The sequence below is a fragment of the Filicampus tigris genome, chromosome 20 (assembly GCF_054856515.1).
Source record: "Filicampus tigris isolate MCC_2025a chromosome 20, RoL_Ftig_1.0, whole genome shotgun sequence".
NCBI classification, from domain to species: domain Eukaryota; kingdom Metazoa; phylum Chordata; class Actinopteri; order Syngnathiformes; family Syngnathidae; genus Filicampus; species Filicampus tigris.
Window position 1 is genome coordinate 7,802,908 of NC_141236.1, and position 19,593 is coordinate 7,822,500.

Here is a 19,593-nt window from a genome sequence, read left to right on the forward strand (position 1 = left end):
GCTATACCCAATGTGCACCAAACCATCACCTTAAATTAAGAAAACAAGGTTAATGTGTATGATTGTTTCTTGTACCGTTACACTCCTAATAGATTTTTAGTGTGTTAGTTCTCAGGAAATTTATTTTGTGGCTCCTTCGAGCTGGTAATTTGATTGCTACACGTGTTCAGATCCCAGGTCAGCGTCTTTATGTTCCGCTCTACCAAGCGTAACGCGAGTGCAATGTTGGCCTTTTTTTTTTTTTTTTCTAAATTCAAATTTTCTTGATTTGCTCGCAGAGGGAATTGGAGTGGAGGAATACACGCGTGATGAAGACTCACGCATCCTGAAGGAGTGCATCAGCGTGGCCGCTGTTTTGTTCTGTGATTTAAGAGCAGTCAGGTGGAATTGCATGAAAAGCAAACTTGAAAAAGGACATTCATTATAGCTCCGCGTGATTATTACAACCCACCCGGCTTCATAACCCACTGGGTAGAGGCTGCTTCAAAGGGAAGTGTGTGGACTTAGTGAGAGTTACTTACGTGTTCTCCACCTAACGTGCAACATCCACCGGGAGGGGATTTTGGTTAGACATTGATAAGACCCCCGGTTTGACATTTGAACGTGGCCACAAAAATACACCCCTTCTATGGTTAACACAGATGAAATGTTATGAAAATGTCATGTCATGTTACGGTGAGCAAAATATAATATGTGTTATCACCATATTGCTAAAAGTAATATGGCTGGGATTTGCTAATGGGAGGGAGTGGCGCTAGTCAAAATATTACTGAGTAGGCTAATGTCAGTCAAAGCAATAATGCTTAAAGAGGGAGTCACCGCAAACATTTTTTTTCAAGGATATAGTGTATGTAAGCCCACTAGTTAAAACAGGGCATTTTGATAAATATTGCATTTGTGGAATAAGTGTTAGTCCACTCGTTTTTAGCTATCTCTGGGGGCGGCCATTTTGTCTTCTGTCACTGAAAATGACCAATCACGGCTTAGATTCCGAAAACAGGTCAGCCATGATTGGTCGTCGTGAGCAGTTGTAATGTCATTTTCAGTCGACAGAAGACAAAATGGCCGCCCCCCGAGATGGCTAAAAACGAGTAGATTAACACTTATTCCACAAACTCAATATTTATCAGAATGCCGTGTTTCAACTAGTGGGCCTGCTGGGAACATATTCTTGAAAAAAAATTTGGGTTGACTTCCACTTTAAAAAAAAAAAAAAAAGACCATATATATAGTTTAAACAAGTAAATACACCAATATTAAACACCATAAAATAAACAAAAACATGGACAGTATAAATACTATTGATACTGTTATACTAAATGCAGAAATAATAGGGAAAAGGGAATTTTTAATATTCATAAAATATTAAATAGTAAAAAAAAATTCATAATAACCACGGCAGCACTTAAACAATAAGTTGGTTGGTTGATGGCACACTGCGCTGTGCTAAGTGCAGTGTGAAAAGGCTTTTTATCCTCCTTTTTGTCATGTGTGATTTTCAGTGCGAACGCACAAACTTTCTGTACGCACGCGTGAGTGAAGATCATAGCCTGAAGACCTTGTGATGTTGGTTGCTCATGACGTAGCACAAAACGTTAGCGCAGATGCGGCGGCTGAATAGATGAAAGCGGTTATCCAGTGACACAGCTGTGCCCTCTTTGATGCTCAGGCATGAAACAGCAGGAAATGAGCGCCGCTAAGGGACGGCGGTACTCACCAAAAGAAGAAGAAAAAAAAGATGCACGCTGACGTGCGTGGCATGCTAGTACCGCTGTGTAACCAGCAGCTGCACGCTCATCAAGCCCATTACGTCGATTGCTTGCGTTGTATCTCTCCCTCCCTTGTTTCCCTCGCTCTCACGCTATTAGCACACAGTATGAAACATCTCAATCCTCCCATAACATTAGCATTAGCTCGACAGTGTCGATAAGCGTAAGTTCACATTGTGTTTACCATCTAACTACAGTGAAGTTGCAAGAATCAATAGTCTTTCTTAGCGGGAGTTTTCCCTTCCATGCTATTCACTTTTGTTTCAAGTTCCAAGTATATATATATATATATATATTTTTTTTTTTTTGAGAGGGTGGGGATTGATGTGAACCCAAAAAACAATTTATTGATTAAGTCGATACACTTTCCTAACAACACATTGTAGTGTGAAGTGCTTCATCTATGAGTGCAAAAAAATTGGCAATGTTCACTTCCACGAGATAGGCCCGCCCGGCGCCTTCTGAAACTGGCAAATTTCAGCAAGACACAAAATAAGGTGTAAAGGGTGTATTCTGAGACCCCCCTTTGCATTTGCTCCAGATATTCATGTCACCCCCACGGTGGATTTTAATCACTCATCTTGGGAACCGCCACCGTAGGCTCTTCTTGCTCCTTGGTTAGGATTCACACACATTGGTGCACGCATCCGGGTAGGAACACTACGTGGCCCTAATCCCCACGTGTTAGCTTGGCGCATCGGTCGTGTGAAGTCATGTGGACCGGTATGAGGCTGCTGCTCGGTTGAGAACATCCATCCTGGGAACCTCTGGCCGGCGGGTCACACCGGGCCTGTTGCTCCATAGAAATGCTCACAATTGTAACATACAGAATAAAGAGAAGCTCATTGATGAGAAGATGATTCCATATGTGATGCACCAGAAGTTATCTGATTGCCATACGACGCCGGAACAGTTTTTTTTTCCTAAATTTGATATATTCTTCAAGTTCATCTATTTTAAATACGGTTTATCCTTATTAGTGTTGCTGGTAAACTTGAGGATATATCGAACCATTTCGTGACATCTTAGTTTTCAGAAAAGACAAAAATGAAGTGAATAGCTGGGAATAAATTCCACAGAAAAAAAACAAAAAACGTTAGAAGGTTGATCGTGAACTGCGAATATGCGGGGAACTAGTGAAAAACGATAGTAATAACATGTATCACGATTTTAGCTGGCTAATCAATTTTGTCATGTAAAAGGGCTGGTACTTTTGAAAAAGTGTTTGTAACTCGGTTTCAACGTGTCGTGATAATTCATCCACCTGGCTGACTATCGCTAATCACTCATTTCTTCTGGTACTGACTTATGAGACTTGCAACTGCCTGCTGAAAAGCTTCTATAGATAATTGTGGATGCTACTGCGCCAGACTCTTTGGCTGATGGTAGTCTTAAAACCCGAGAAACAGTAGTAAGGGAGCTTTAGTTGCTTTCAGAGTAGTGCTTTGCGACGGGTATGTCCTCAAGTGATGCTCCTTCCTGCTACACGTGATGAATAATGTACGGCAGTTCACAATGTTTCCTAAAATAACTCTGGAAATAAGTCACGAGAGCAGACGCACACCCAGAAATGTCAAGTCCGGTCCAAACCGGAGTCGCCCTCAAACCGGCTTGTCTCTTCCATGTTCGTCAAGCCGTCAAAGCCGAAGCAGCGTAGGGCCACCTGAGCAAAGCGCAGCTGGAGTAGTTACAGGCAGTGGCCTTGGAGTGCCCTTTGAAGGCAACCAGCTCTCCGCTCACCTCCCCTACCACTCGTGTCATAAATATTTCCGCCTGCTCTTGTGCTTGGAGAGCTGGCGAGGATTAAAAGAGCGTCTTTTCTAACATAGAAATATGCACCTTTAAGTGGCACTTCGAAGAGATGCTAGAGCTTATACATCATAGTCATCCCTGCTAAGTTTTAACGGCTAGTTTAATACGCTACGTAAAAAGAGCAATGCTAACTTGACCAACACATGCAATTAAGCATTGCTTGGTTGATAGTTGTTTTTGCCTTTTCTCTTCTTTGTTGTTCGCTAAATAATCGATAATCGATAATAACGATCATAAAAATTTGAAAAGGTAATACAGGCGCTCCTCAGTTTACGTTCTTAGCAATGTTCTATGCAACTAAGCTTTGTTGTTTGCATAGTTAAATTTATAAACATTCGGATTCCACAGGCAACTGAAACGTATATGTCATCTCCTTGCTTGGTTTTGATTGTAAAACAAAATCAGTTTGAAGATTTCATGTCCCAATTATAGTGATCAAACTCCCAGTAAAGCTAAATACTGCGGTATCGCTAATCCAGATCTGAAAAGTTTCCTTTTCAGGGGATCCTCGGTTTGACAACTCAAAACGTTCACAAATGATATCACTTTTTCCCTTAAAATGGTTTCATCCAAATTCAATAAAGCCATCTGAATATATACTGTTAGCGGTTCAGTTAGCTTTGACTTTCATTCGCAGGGGAATACCTTTTACATCTCACACAAAAGGTGAACAAATGACGTTTGTACATGTTTTACTTTGTAGAATTGTAGTCCCGGCGTTGTAATGCTCAGTCGTGTAGGTATCGAGAATGCGCATGAAAAGTGCTTGACAAGTACAGAAAAGGGTAATTTTCCGTTGAATATTTGCTACAGTTTTCTTGTAGCAGAACTGAAGCCGCGCGGCTCCAGGCTCCAGGATTACCACAACCTCCGCTGCTCAAGATGGCAGTAATGTAGGTCAACAGGTATAAGCTTCCATTTACTGTCTGTGGATAAAGACAAGCAGAGTGGAAAGAGGGTAGGGGGATAGAGGAGTCGTACATGGTGACGTTCTGATCAATGATTTATACGTTTCAACCTATCTGCGCAGGCTGATCCTTGCGGCCTGTTGCGGTCAAGATAACCTCGCAGCATTGTGTTGTGTTCTCCAGAAAAGCAAAGCAAAACAAAGCCAGCTGTCACTTACATTTATGTCCTCTGCCAATCACGAGCTCCCAGCAACCTGTAGTCAGCTACCCAATACAAATTAGACAAATAGAAGACTCGTTTCGGATTTTATTTTTTGTAAAGTTAAGCTAGTTCCAACTAGGGAGGTAATGTTGAAAGAATACGCGAAAAAGAGGATGAACCAAACCCGATGCCCTAATAAGTTGGAACATTCTTTCTTTCTTTTCTTTTTTAAAGAAAAACCTGAGAAATGCAACAGTGTGATTACGTTCCAACTAGCAATACATCAAGAGCGCTGCTACCCAACTCCTGTTGTTTTTTTTTTCTCCCGCTTGTCCGTAAGTTGATGGTTACGTGAACTTTTGCTCTTCCCAAATCGAGGTCACACCGATGTTCTTCTTTCCGAGGATTAACACAGCAAACGGCGAACAGTACATGCCGGGGAAAATCCTGTCGGTGCGTCATCTGTCAAAGCTGACTTTTTTTTTTTTTTTTTTTTTTGCTGGCTAACCTTGGCCGGAGCGAGAGAAATTGATTGTGTCAATGCCACATTACCCTACTCATAAACTACAGTTTGCTGCAGCTTGTCCGATGAAAAATCAGACCGAGACTCCAGTAGCTGTCACAAGGCTGAGAATTGCAGGGGAATGTCCACAATTTTCTTTCTTTTTTTTTTTTTTACACATTTGATTTATAATTTCCAACTTTTTCAAAACAAAAGATAATGCAATAATAATAATAATAATAATAAAACTCTGTCACACAATGACAAACAGGAACTCAATTTAATCTGAAATTGTTTCAGATGTTTCACAATATTCCAAAAAAGGTATTTTTGTTTTGTTTGAGAGTGAAATTTCAAGTTGTAGTTGTACTAGACAAAATTCACAAGAAAATTTTAAATGTTACGAGAGTAGTTGATATTGAATGGAGAAATGTGATAAATTCGTAAATCACAAGAATTCTTTGAGAATTAAGTCTGAATTTCTAAAGAAAGTAATTGCCAAATGAAAATAATTCATCTTTACAAGAAAAATCATAGATTGTATATTTTACAAATCGTTCAAATCTGAGAAAAAAAAAAACCAGTCAACCTCTATCTTCTTTATGTCCTCTGGATGATAAAGAAGAGCACTGGTTGGTTTCCCCTGACAACAGGGAACGAGTGCTTCTCACCGGGCTATCAATAATACACGATTAAGTTGGAGCTTTAACGTGATTTAATGTTACCGAGAAGCAGGCGGCTTTCAAAGAAACACGGTGCTTTTACCTCCGAAAACCACCAGTAGGAAGTATGTCATTTTTAAAAAATGAGGTGTCTACCCGTCACCCCACGAAAAATGATAATCATTTACTTGGAATATTAATAAATATTAAAGCCTAACTTGAAGGCTAATTCTGTCATTCACATGCCACCACTCTTACTTTTAATGTTGCTGGACTGATCTTGAGACTCCCAAGCTAGCGTGACAGATGCGCAAGATGCATTTTAGCGGCCATAATTCTACTTGCCTTGCTCTGTATTTAGCGTGCAGCTGTCCCCGCCCGCACCCGCGACAGGGAAAAGACCCCGGGGCGAGACCCTCGAAGGTGGCGTGCTGTATTTATAGCTCACACTTGTGGAGAGGGGTGTGACTGCTGCATGACCCTTTTAGCCATCAAACGCATTTTCTCCTTGTGGAAAAATGATGGCACAGTGGCTTAAGTGGTGTCTCGCCTACCACATGCATGTTGAAATGCATTTTTAAAAGGGATCTTGGTGGATCAGGCTGTAGTTCAGTGGGTGACTGGCACGCTAATAAACACTAAGTGGCGTCATGCATGCTACATACATACCCTGGTATGAATCCTGAATCCTCGTTTGTTGCCGTTTTTGTTTGGTGAAACGCCATGAGATTTTTCGGATGTGAAATATGTGGCGTGGCTCAATGAATGTTGGGAAGCACTCGTATGATGCAACCGCGGCGTAGCGTTTCGAATGTCTCCTCGGTACTCGGCGAGCGTCCAGGCTCTGTCACAGCTGCCCGACCGGACCAGCTGTTTCCTTCTCTGGCATCTATCTTATCGTCTTCGCCAGGCCATTTGTCCCGCATGAAAGAGGAGGCGACGACGAGCTGGCGTCGCTTTGCCACGACTCGCGTCCCTCGCGCGTCCGGTCCGCGGGACGCTTGACAGCGCAAGGTCAGAGGGTGCCCGGTTTGGGATGCGGCCCGGTCAGACGGAGTTAGGCAAACAATGAGAGCGGGATGGGATGGGCCCGGGCTTTAGCTGTCTGGCCTCGCCTTGGTGCGCCGGCTGGGCTGCTGGCATCGAGGCTTTTTTGCCGTCTCGCATTGGGAGTTATCAGAGCATGCAGGCACAAACGCAGTCGCGGACGGGCTTGTCGTCGTAGTAACGCCATCTCTCTTGGGGGGCTGCTAAGGGTACGGGAGCTGACCTGAATCATCACTAGTACCCCCACCCCCCCGCCCCCTAAGGGATTCCAAGGCTCGTTTGTGTTTTGCGGTGGATAATGGAGCCATTAGAGGTGCACTTAACGTCCAGCGTGACCAGGATCTGACTGCAGCAGAGCATTTGGCCATGGCATATCGCCACCACTTTGACTGGTTAAAAGACACTGGCCATTTGTTCGTAGGTAAGAGCAAACAACTCAAAGGTCTCATTCGGGTGGTGTTCACACTGCAGGGGGTACGCTGCAGTTTACGACAGGCCCATGGCGGCAGTAACCCGAGTTTGTACCCTGGCGCAGGTTTCCGCTATAATACAAGTACATTACATTCAATTGCTTTCAACGTAAAGGCCCGTGGGCAGTGAGCCTCAGTGGTAAACATTCGATAAAGGCCGGATTGTCAGATGCCTTGGAAAGGTTGTCCTGAAACATTATCCTGAGGTGCGGGGTGTGTTAAGAGAGATCATTCTTACTCGTTCTGTGTAATTTCTGTCAGTCTGGAAGGCCCTGTAGTACCATGTCACCTATCAAAGGTCATTCTTAGCAGTTTACTCGTCATTGTTGGTAGAGATATCGTTATGTGCGTTGGTCTTGAGGTCTTTTGAACCGATGCCAGTAACAGTATTAGAGGCTAAAAAAGACAATACATCGGTTGATATCTGATAATTGTCCCATAACTGATATATTGGCTGATATATGAAATAAGATCATTGATATACACAGGATATATATTGTGAATACGTTAAATATTGCTGTAATACTCTGTCTTGACTGTCTTAAACTTGCGTAAAAAAAAAAATCTAGTTATTATTGTCATGGGGCTTTTTGAAGTGTCGTGTTGCATTGTTTTATAAAATCACAGCTTACCAAAATATACATCTCTTTGCTAATGCTACACATAACTTGCTGCTAATTTGCTAATGTGAAGGAGCTCCTATGCTCTGCCTGAGAGTCTAGTCTGTGCATAATTATTTTTTTTTTTTTTTCTTTAAGCCAATTAAACCATGCGCATGTCTTCAGGGAACGCGCCAATGCAGATGGGACAGGAGTCAATGAGCAACGCTCTACAAAGCGAACAAGACGTGTATTGATCGAGTATGCGCAAACAAGTTTGCGATTTTTGCTGGCCGCAAATACTGCTAGCGAGGCATCGAGAACGTGACCTTTTTCAATTTTCAAAAGCGCCTTAGATTATGTGCCTTCCTCTGCTTATTTGTCACGGTCTTTTTCACGGTCACATTTTGAATTATGAATGATTTTGTCATCGTGTCCCGCGTCTCAATTGCAACTTTTAAGCCTCTAGATACAGCAACACTTAAATGATTCAAAATGAGCACACCAACAGCAAGCGCATACATTTACATAAACTTACATACATACTTTAATCCCGCAGATATTTGCAGGGCATGGAGACCGAGCCTTGGCACAAATAGCGAGCAATAGTTACGTAACTAATTGAACCCCCATACTACTTTTGTAAATGTGATTTATTAATGTATTTTTTTGGGGGACTTTTAAATGTTCAACTCTACCCCAAAACATTTTGGGGCATGTTGTGATTATGGGGTGATCCATGTAAAAATTTGATTAAAAAAAAATTAATTTGTTTCCATTTTGGAATAAGGCTGTATCGTGAAATGTGGAATAGGTGAAGTGTTGTGAATATTTTCTGAACGCACACTCTGCAAGGTGTGTCAGGTTTCCGGTCAAATTGCGTATTGGCCGTTAGCTATACCCCTCCCGCCCCCCCAAAAAAAGGAAACGATGCCTGTGGAGACTGGGGAGGATGACAGATGGTTTGGAGACAAATCAGCCTGGGAATCAGGATCCTTGCCCTGGGACGACACTGCCCTCTCACATTCTTGTGTTTTTAGTTAGAAAAGTGCATCACCCGCCCATCCGTCAATTTTGTATCATACTTGTCTGCATCGGGGTGCGGGCTAGGTTCACATTCACACCAATGGACATTTCAGAGTCTTCAATGAAACTGACATGCATGTTTGTGGAATGTGGGGGGAAGTCGGAGTACCCAGAGAACACCCAAAAAAACACAGGGAGAAGACATAAATCAGCCAAGATTCAAACCCCCGAAACTAACCAAGGCAAGAATCTTAACCACAACTGCAGCATTTAGTATATGTACTTAAAAAAAGCAGGCCACACAGTTTAACACCAATCCGTAAATCTTTTTCTACTTTTTTTTTTTTTTTTTTTTTGCCGTGAAGTAGCAAGGTTAAAAGAACATGATTCCACAAAGCTTACGCAGTAATTGATATTTTACATTGACATCGGCATCATTCGTAGCCTAATATCTAATTTAGCTCCCTAACCTCTGCCTGCTTCAATCAGAGGCTGTCGAGAAACTAACGAAATGGCAACTGGCTTTCCCCTTTGCTTGCCTTCAAAAAGACAGTCGACGTAAAACACAGTCACGGTCTTTGTAATCTCTGCCGTATATTACCGCTGCTCATTACTGCGTGACATTGTTACTGTGTGGCGGTATAACGTTAAGTGAAACCCTACAGTCTACCTATAAATAACGCCTCAAGCGTGGGCGACGTTGCGCAGCGGGTCTTTCCTCCCCAAGGAGGTTCTTCCTCAAGGCCACGACACCCCCCGCCCCCAATCATGTGTGGGCTCAGTGAGACGGGGTATTCCTCCACGCCGTTGTCGTATCTCAGCGCTTGAGCCTTGGTCGAGACAATTTAAGCCCCTTCAAGCCTTTGATAATCCCAAGATGAGGCCAACAAGGTCAGGGGTCTGCTGTGCAGGCCACCACCATTAGATTTTGTTCTTGGTCTTCTTCAAATGTTGCCAGGAAAGTATTTGCCATCGTTTGTTTCTCTTAAGGTGTAGCAGCCAATGCTAACTATGCGAATGCTAAGCCAAAACAGCACACTTGTTGAGTCGTTTGTGTTTGGGGAATGCAAACTGTTGCACTCGGCCCCCTCCTTCTTTATATGTTGTTTTCAGCCTCATCAATGGTTGGTCCACGGGCTGGCAACTCTAATTACTTATCGGAATGATCCGCGTGTCAATATTCCAACTTGCGCCGGTCACCTTGTGCGGTGCTGACGCTTAAAACGGAAACAAGGGCAGCGTGGTCTTGGAGTCGTGGCAGTAGATTTGGATGTGGGCCCATATTGCATAATATTGCGCAAAGTGATTGACTTTGTGTTCCAGGCTGCTTATCGAATAAGAAGTTTGTGGAAATAGTGCACATTGTTTGATGCTAAAAACCCCCAAATTTTGGGCTATTTTTGGCAATTTTAGCCACTGATGTTGGAACACTGATGTTGGAATTTGTCGAGGACTCAACTCATCCAAGTAATCCTTTGTGGAATTTCCCCAAACGGTTCTCACCAAATTAGACTCATGCAGTAGTCCAGCATGTCTGGCTAATATGAAGAATTAACATTCAGGGACAACTTGGGGCTTTAGTCCAACTCGTAATTGAAGAAGACGTGTTGATTTTTAACATCGTAACCCATCTTGATTTATTTATTTTTTTGACGTGAGTGAGCCCACACATTATTCCACACGGCAGGATGATTGCTCGCGATAATTTTTACATACAGCCGAGAATGGGTCCTTTGCTGACGTCGATCGCCAGGGAAGGGAAATGCTCAAATTAGGCTTGATAATTACTATGTGTATGTACCTCAATTTATGTGACAGATAAATGAGTATTTAGACATTGCGGAGTCCTCAGGCAATGACACACACTTTGCTTGTGTGATCATAAATACTGAACAAGTTTAACGTTTGTAATTATTGACCCTGACCCTTTTCCAAGCAGGTTCTTCAATAGGTCCCTTACCGACTTAATCGCAAGGGAGGATAAAATGTTCAAACTTGGCCAAATTGTTGGTTTGTGGGTGCCTTGCGTTGGAGTGTATTCGCATGGCAAATAAATCCAAGTGTCTCTCGTGTCATACCGGCTCTTATTGTATCCCAAGGCTCAGCAAACATGACTTACACTTGACTCGCAATGTCGGCCCAAGCGTCAATGCGTCCTCAAGGCAGCTTGTGTAATGAAATATCGTCCACCTTTTTGATCTGGTATTAAGTGTTCCCCCAAGACCGCAGTAAGCGATTACCATGCATTATGCTGTGCACAAAAGCCTTGCGAGTTGTCCTTCGCACCACGCTTACTTCCTTTTCTTGTCGTTCTCTTGTATCGCTCCATCGTTTCCTGTTTGAAGTAGCTAATTTGGTCCGTCTGGCTAAGCAAAGGAAATGATTGAGATTCTCAGGGTTGTTTATTTTCAGAGTTGAATGTAAAAACCTCAAGATCTTGTCCATTTGTTGGACTGTTCTTCGTTCGAATTTGGCATTGATCTTAGGTTGAAGTATAGTCCCTTCAACACATTGTCACGCAAAATTGCCGTAGCGGGTTGTAACAGTAGAGCCAGTAAAATCATATTTCAGCCTAGGTCTTTCACACGGAAACCACCAATCGCAATATGTTGTCTCTGTATATGACAAAGTCAAATGGGACCTAGAGTGGTAGAAGTGACTGTCAGGTGTTAAACTTTACACCCCAGTCCTGGATTTCCGCTCTACCCAGCCTCTGAAGCAATTTTGTGGGACAACTCCCAACCCCTTATTGTCTATCAATACCTTCACTCACTCTGCTGCGTTGAAAGCAATTCTCGCTGTCCGACAATCATTGCCTTTTTCACACTTGCAAGGTTGCCTTTTTCTTGTGTGGCTGTTCTGTGGGAAAAGCACAAATACTAAATGTGTTTGACAAAGTTTTTCCTGGAAATTTGAAGAGATGTTACACAGGTGGGCACATGAAAGCGTACAGTCACGTCTTTGCTAGGTTCTTAGTAAAAAGCAAGGCAAATAAATGCTTGTTTTCTATTGTATTGCACACAATTTTTCTGGATCTCTTGGAAGCAAAATGGCTCACTTTCTGCTTGCTTTCCGACACTTTTTTTTTCCATCTGGTAAGGATTAAGTTGCTTTTAATGCCAGGAAAGAAACATTTTCAGACTTTTCAGGTGGCGCTAGCAAGTAAGATAATGCACACCATAGCAAAAAAAAGGGGGTGCTAGAAGTATGACTCTGAGGACAATGGCTCCTAGAAAGAGAAAAACAATGAGGCCCTTTCACAGCAAACGTCATGACATTTTGTCCCAGGGACACCACGCACTTCATGTGACTCTCATAGCACACTCTCAGTCCCAATTGAAACAGTAAAATCTCAAATTGGCATCATTTGTCTGATATTTCATTCCACCACAGTGGAAGGAGTTTAGTTTTTTTTTTCTTTCTGCAGTTTAAATTACATAACCAAAGTGGACTTGTTCTTTTCTGGCATGTTGAGACACTTGTGCTTGTTCCTGCCTCGTTTCTGTCCTGCAGCACTCTGAGGCTCAACTGTAGAACACACTGATCGAGCAAGGCATATTTTACAAAATTAATCATAATTGCTGCTTAATGGCATCAGTCATAGCATAGTAGCACTTACAAATGAGCAAATTAGCTGAAAGGGAGGCACAGAAATACCAAAGAGATGTATAATGACAACCATGAGCAAAGCTAGCAAGAATCTGGAGCAGGCTACACAAGCACTACACTGGTAGCATTAGCGGAGCTTGCAGAAATCCAGTCGAAATGAAAATGAAGCACACAAAAGTGGTAGCAAGTAGTAGCATTAGCAGACCTAGCCACATTCCAGTAGAGAGTGACGTCTAAAGCAGCAAACTGACGGTATTAGCAAAACAGTGACAGTCAAGTGATAGCTATAGCAGAGGTCCAAGAGAAAGTGACATCGAAGCTAGCATCAGGCATTAGCAGTGCTAGCAGCTGTCAAGTGAAAAGGGACATCAAACCATGCAGGACACTGGCAACAGGGGATAGCATTAGCAGAGCTAGCGACAGTCCAGTAAAAAGTGACATCAGATCTATCAACATGTGATGTATTTGTCCTTGTTTTTCTTCAGGTTTGTCAGGGTTTTCCAGCATGTTCGGCAAGAAGAAGAAACGGCTGGAGATCTCGGCCCCATCCAACTTTGAGCACCGGGTCCACACGGGCTTCGATCCGCGGGAGCAGAAGTTCACCGGGCTGCCTCAGCAATGGCAGAGCCTCTTGGCCGACACCGCCAACCGGCCTAAGCCGATGGTGGACCCCTCCTACATCACCCCCATCCAGCTTGCACCCATGAAGGTAGGGCGGGAGGGCGCATGGATCCAACCATACCTTAACACTTCTTACGGTAGAACCTGCTTACTCCTCCAGTTTGACCTCTTCAGATGAATTCCTGTGATTCGAATCTTGTTTTGTTTTTTGTTTTTTTTAAAGAATACATTTTCACTTGAGCATGTCTGCTTCACACCACTCCAATCCTACACTTGTTCCTTTCTTTTCTCCAATACCATCTGGCTATCTCACATTATTACATCACTCTTAATATGCCCACTAATTATCACATCCACATAGTGCGCTGCTTTAAACCTGCATTAAGCTGTTTATTGGTCACTTTTAAAGCCATAAAACCGCGGACATGGTTGTGAAGTTTAACGCCCGACACTCGTTTCTCCCGCCTTGTGGTGTTATAAGTGCTTGACAAGTGTAGCCCCTTTCACTTCCATACTGCCCATCAAGGAACTTCCCTCACTGTGTCATTGCTCGGTGTAAATGGTACTGGCACAGGTGTGTAAGAGTATTCCGCGATACCAGCACAGTAGTGTGAAGTTTATCACCCGACATGGAACGCGTTTCTTCCACTTTATTGTGTGAAAAGCAATTGGTGCTGTTTGATATGAATAGCCCCTTTCATACTGCCCATTCGACTACTTTTTTTTTCTGTGTTGCTGGTCTGCATACAATATAAAGAATTAATGATTAAAGTGGAAGTCAAACCAAGCATATTTTTTTCAAGAATATGTTCTATGCAAGCCCACAAGTTGAAACAGGGCATTCTGATAAATATTGCGTTTATGGAATAAGTGTTAATCCACTCGTTTTTAGCCAACTCTGGAGGCGGCCATTTTGTCTTCTGTCGACTGAAAATGACATCACAACTGCTCACAACGACCAATCACGGCTCAGATTTAAAAAAAAACAGGTCAGCCGTGATTGGTCATTGTGAGCAGTTGTGATGTCGTTTTCAGTCGACAGAAGACAAAATGGCCGCCCCCAGAGATGGCTAAAAACGAGTGCATTTTGCTGCTTAACTAATCAATTCCACAAACGCAAAATTAATCAGAATGCCGTGTTTCAACCAGTGGGCCTGCCGGGAACATGTTCTAGAAAAAAATATGTTTGGGTTGACATCCGTTTTAAGGGCATTTTACTGCTCATTCTGGTAGCTGCTATTATTAGACTGTAGTTTCAGTTTATTAGTGGATTCGATTTGAGACATTTAAATTGATGACACAAATCCTGTTCGATGCGCCTCTGAAGCTGTTACCTACTTTTTAGTGTATTCTGTTTGGTGCGGTGCCTTAAAAGTCGTGAACAAAGCAGAAGCAGAGATCTGAGCAGCCGAGAATCAAAGTGAAAAGCAACAAGCGCCTCTCGCAGCTGATTGTTGTTGTCGTTGTAAAAACAAGTCAGAATAGAGACGAGCTACATTTTTGGGGAGTAGGTGACACTCAAACATGACTCAGGCAAATGTTGAGCAAACCGACATACCAGATGGCGACAAAAATAAGACTCAGCGGAGAAAAGAATGAGAGCTTAATGCAGATTTAAACTTGGTCATTTGTTTAAAACAACGCTTGTATCCATTATCATCAATGCAAGTCTCCATTTTTGTTGTGTCTCCTCGTCTCTGACCCTTCTGAGTGTCTCCTCTGTTGTGTTGTTGTTCATTGGCTTTCACACGGATACTCATAAAGACGTTTCAGTAAATTTCAACTGGCCTGAGCGCTCAAGTGGTATTCGTGTCATCCCCGACCTCCACCTACACTGCCCGTCATTGGTCCGATAATCGCTCAGATTTCCAGAAGGCCCCCGCCCCTCAGCGCCCTCCAGGCTGGAAATTAATCATCGATTTGTTTCTGAATTCATAGCACGGTTGAACTCTCAACAAACGGGGAAGCCCCAAATGAATCATCATCGCAGTGTCGAGTTAGAGTGAAGATTTATTTGTGGATTGGCTGGAAATGACACACACGAGTAATAAAAGACTATATAGACACCTCTCTTTTCCCTTTAGGACATTAAAAAAACTGGTTGTATTATGTACCTTGGTTTCACGGTAAAACTACTTTCCTTGTGCACGGAAAAAAAATACAATTAAAGAAGAAACACAATTAATTTATACACAAAAATAAAATACATTTAAAAAATAAAAAATCTTTGCATTTGTTTATTTCCATACGCTCCAGACTTCAAGCTATTGACTGTAAAGGATTTTAAACTATGATTTATGATTCATTTGTCCCATTACTTTTGGTCCCTTAAAAGGTCGTAGGCACAAACAGTTGTAATTCCTCCACCTGATTTGCATATAAATATATAGCCGAGTCAAGATCATCATTATTTCAAGTTATAAACTTTTTGTGACATTTTTGTTCGGTGGTATGTCCTGAGATTCTTTTCAAAATATGTCCCATGGCTCAGAAAAGTTTGGGAAACACTGATCCAGACAACCAGCTGACCCTAAACTCCGTCAATTAGAGGGAAACTTTGCTGTGTCATTTTCTGCTAGAAACACAAATAACAATTCACTTGGACTCGGAATCGGGTACCAGGGTGTGAATCATGTCGGCCTCGACTGTCACGCTGAATTACTTACAGCCGCGCCATTTGGAGTGCACACAGTTAGCATCCAAGCTCGTTAGCCTCACAAACTAAAATGGCCACAACCAAGAACAGCAATATGCCACAGGAAATATCTCTGAAGAGGGGGGAACAAGAAAGTAATTGTCTTGCTCTCTTCACAGATATCTCCCAAGAAGGTCCGGCCGTCCGAAACGCCCAAAGTATGGCTCCCTCTACCCGTCCGCCCCCCTCTCTCCCCCTCCTACCTCTACCCCCCCCCCCCCTTTCGCACTCTCACCCCCACCCCCGCCGCCTTGTTACTGCATCTCCTCGCTGCTGCCTGCTGCTGCCTTGCATTTAGGTGGAGGCGGGAAGCGGGAGAATGACTCCACACATGACATAACTTACATTGCTCTGCCAAATCTTTACTTACAGCTCATTTCCACTCGTCCCTTTGTTTCATCCGCATGAGTTCCCCTCACCCCTCAAAAACTCTTCGCCGCCCTCCCCCCAGGGAACGCTCGATGAGCTATAGCGGCATGTTCCCATGATCCTCCCCTGATGATGATTATGATGATGCTAATAATGAAAATAATAATGACGGGTGCTGCAAAGTGCCTCTGTGAAAGCTCATTCTGCAGTGTTGACAGGCTGCAAAATGTATTTTTGACCCTATTTCCTGAAATACTTCACCATTTCCACCATAGGAATGACAGCGGTGCCTTGAAATAAGAGGTTCATTCATTCGGATTACAATGTGTGAGCTAAATAGAGTCTGCCTCGCCATTTGTGCTTTTCCTCACGCTAAGCAGTCGTGCAAAAGGGCAAATTTTGTCTTCAGCCATCAAGCTCAGTGTGCAGCTGGAGTCTTGAGGCGGAGGAATATTTTTTTTTTTTTTTTTAGCAGTGAAATGGCTCTTAAAATGCAAAAAGTGGGGCGCACAAACAATGGGGGGAAAGCAGCTTTCTCAGCACCGGCTTTGGAAGCAACCGTTGTAGCTTTGCAGCTTGTGCCTCCTCCTTCTCATTTATCGCTCTGAACCCTGACAGCCATTCGGAGCCGTGTGCTAATGCCAGTGCTGTAGCGCTAGGCTTGTCTTGTTGACAGGAACACTATCCGGCTACCACTCATACACAAGTATATTGATATTCATAAAAGACATTTTGAAAGCATTATGATGTTGTTAGACTTACTCCCACACAGCTCATGTGCACATGAAGAAAAAGCACTACTTGAAGTCTTGGGAGTCTGCATTATAGTCGTGTGTACAGTTGTGTTTGTAAGTTTACTCACCCTGGTAGAATTTGCCGAATACTGTAAACCCAGATTCGTGGAACTTTTTTTGTAGTTTGCTCCACTTTGTGTACCTTTGGTTTACATCGGGTGTGTTTCCACTGTTGAACACTAGATAGCAGCGTACTTATTTATAGTTTGAGACACATTACCTTACATTTGTGTACGTTTGAAAGAAGAAGAATGAGACAGGAAGTAGTGTATTTCAGAACAGCACCAGTTTTTGCTAAAAGTGATTAAACGTCATCTGCCGCAATCCTGCTTTTTACGCCTACAGAAAGTAATGGCTATAAGTTAATTTTGTAATGTACATCTTTGGCCACGATTATTGATTTGTGAGATAAGCTAGATGGTTTGGAAAAAGCAGGTTTTGTTTATTGTAAACACATTGAGGGATCGGTACACGTTTACGCTATTTTTGTGATCCATTCCTCTTGAGTTCTGTCAATATGTTTTTATATGCGTGTATTTTTTTTTAAAAGTCTGTTTACAGACCCTGATTAAAAATTAAGTGCCGTAAATGCTTTAAAAAAAAAATGCCTTGCGAGTATTTATAATATGGATTTATAATATGGAATGTAACCCCCGCGATGGAGGGTAGATTTATTGTATTATAATGTGTGCGCGTGTGTGTCTGAGAGTCGAGAAGTCTTCCCGGCCGTCGCGCCGTAGTAACGTCTACTAGCACCCCTGCCCCCCCACTGGTTGTCTCATGGTTTATGCGTGAGGCCTGTAGCCTAGTTGTCAGCCTGCTCATCTCCACTGGAGCATTAGTGTTGCTTCCAGCCTCCCCGCCGCCATCATCACACAGGCTAATCCACAAGTGTGGGTTAACACATCCCTTCAGCGGCATGTCTTAAACATGGCTGTCTCAATAGCGGCTTGTTGACTTCTGAATTCAAGCGCGTGTGTGTTAGTGTGTGTGTGTGTCAAGGCCCGTTGTGGCGTAATGAAAGTCATCTCATGTTGCACCTTGACTTTCACACCCTCCAAGGGGCTCATTTCCAGTGATGGGGTGTGTGTGTATGCCTGCTTGTTAGTTGACATGAATGTTAGCATGCGTGTTCACGTGAGCGCATGTTTGTCAAGCCCGAGTAGGCGGTGTAAACTGTACCGATTCGCACATTCTCTCTTTGTCCGCGGCGCAGGTTCAAAACATTGTTCTTGTTGCCACAGATTTATTTTCTGCTGGTTGTTAGTGCAACCACCGATAGCGCAACGAGGCTGATCATCGTTTAGACAAGGAAACAAAAAACAACAAACAAACAAAAGAAAGCACTGCGGGAAATTAAAACCGCTACTAACTAATGGCGCACTGCTACTTGTAGTGTCTCACCTGAAGGTGCGCCCATCTCTACATCAGAGCTCGCAGGAAAAAGGTGGTAGACAAAAAAAACCCATTCCAATTCACACCTTTCGACAACTTAGATTCATAAATGAGTCTTACATAAATCCCACGCAAGCACGGAAGAACATTCAAACTCCACACAAGAAGGCAAGCGCCAAGATTCATACCAGCAGACCTCGGAACTGTGAGGCAGACTTGCTAACCACTAGACCACCTCGCCATTCATCGAAGAAAACCAAATCATTCATTTAGAGACGTTAAATTGAGGTAACTTAACCATCATTGCTGCCCAAGAACCTTTATGCACTTTTCCACATTTATTTTTCATTCTGTCGCCATGGACCCCCCCCTTCCCACCACACACACACACACACAGTTACACACTTGTCTCCGTGAGCTGCATGGATTGTAGGTAGTGTGGGCGGAGAAATCTCTGTGGGTATTTTCAGGAAGCTCAACATTCAGCCTTACATCATCCTGGAAGAGGTGGATTGTTAACAAATCGTGGATGCAAAATTGTTTTGGAACGCCAACACAATGTTGCCACTCTAGCGCCCCTAAAAAGAAAAGGCTAAATCAGCTCAGTGGGAGGTGTAATTCCTTGAACGTTCAATAGTGGGCACTAGGACGGCAAAGTCAAAACGGCGGCACGTGACACCCGCTAAGCTGTAAATGTCAGTCGGCCGCCCCGCACCCGCCGACTCTTTTAGAGGAAACCTGATCGTGACGCTGCTCGGAAGCTAGAGGGTCTCCTGGCCAACGGTGACAGTCAATGGCCGGGGGCCGAGGAGCCACGGAGGCCAGACAGACGAGGGGCTTCGAAGGGCCTGGACGCAAGCCGCAGTCCGGCCAGGTGGAGACGACACCACAACAGGTGGGATTTGCGTTGGGGTTTAAACGTCACCGTCAACTGCTTTTGAAAGTGCGACCTTTAGTGGAAGAGCTGATGCTGCTTGAGGTCACATACTTGACTGTGACCTTCTATTTCTGGTGGCTCCGCGCTCTTTAGAGATGTTGGTTGCGTTTGGACGCCATTGTCTTTGGAACTTGTGCCGAGTTAGCAGTGTGTCTGCTCAGGGAATTGTTTCGACA

General features: G+C 43.4%; 1 protein-coding gene across 3 annotated transcripts in view; it reads left to right on the plus strand.

Moving 5' to 3' along the window:
• The window catches only part of pak5 (p21 protein (Cdc42/Rac)-activated kinase 5), a 46,591-nt gene that overhangs the window by 5,811 nt on the left and 21,187 nt on the right, over positions 1-19,593 (plus strand). For 2 of the 3 annotated variants that reach the window (XM_086018703.1, XM_086018704.1), the window contains exons 2-3: positions 13,092-13,315; positions 16,042-16,080. In XM_086018703.1, coding sequence (XP_085874829.1) covers positions 13,112-13,315; positions 16,042-16,080 — 243 coding nt within the window. In that variant the 5' untranslated portion in view covers positions 13,092-13,111. The remainder of the gene's footprint in view (positions 1-13,091; positions 13,316-16,041; positions 16,081-19,593) is intronic. The other variant, XM_086018705.1, reaches the window with a different exon arrangement.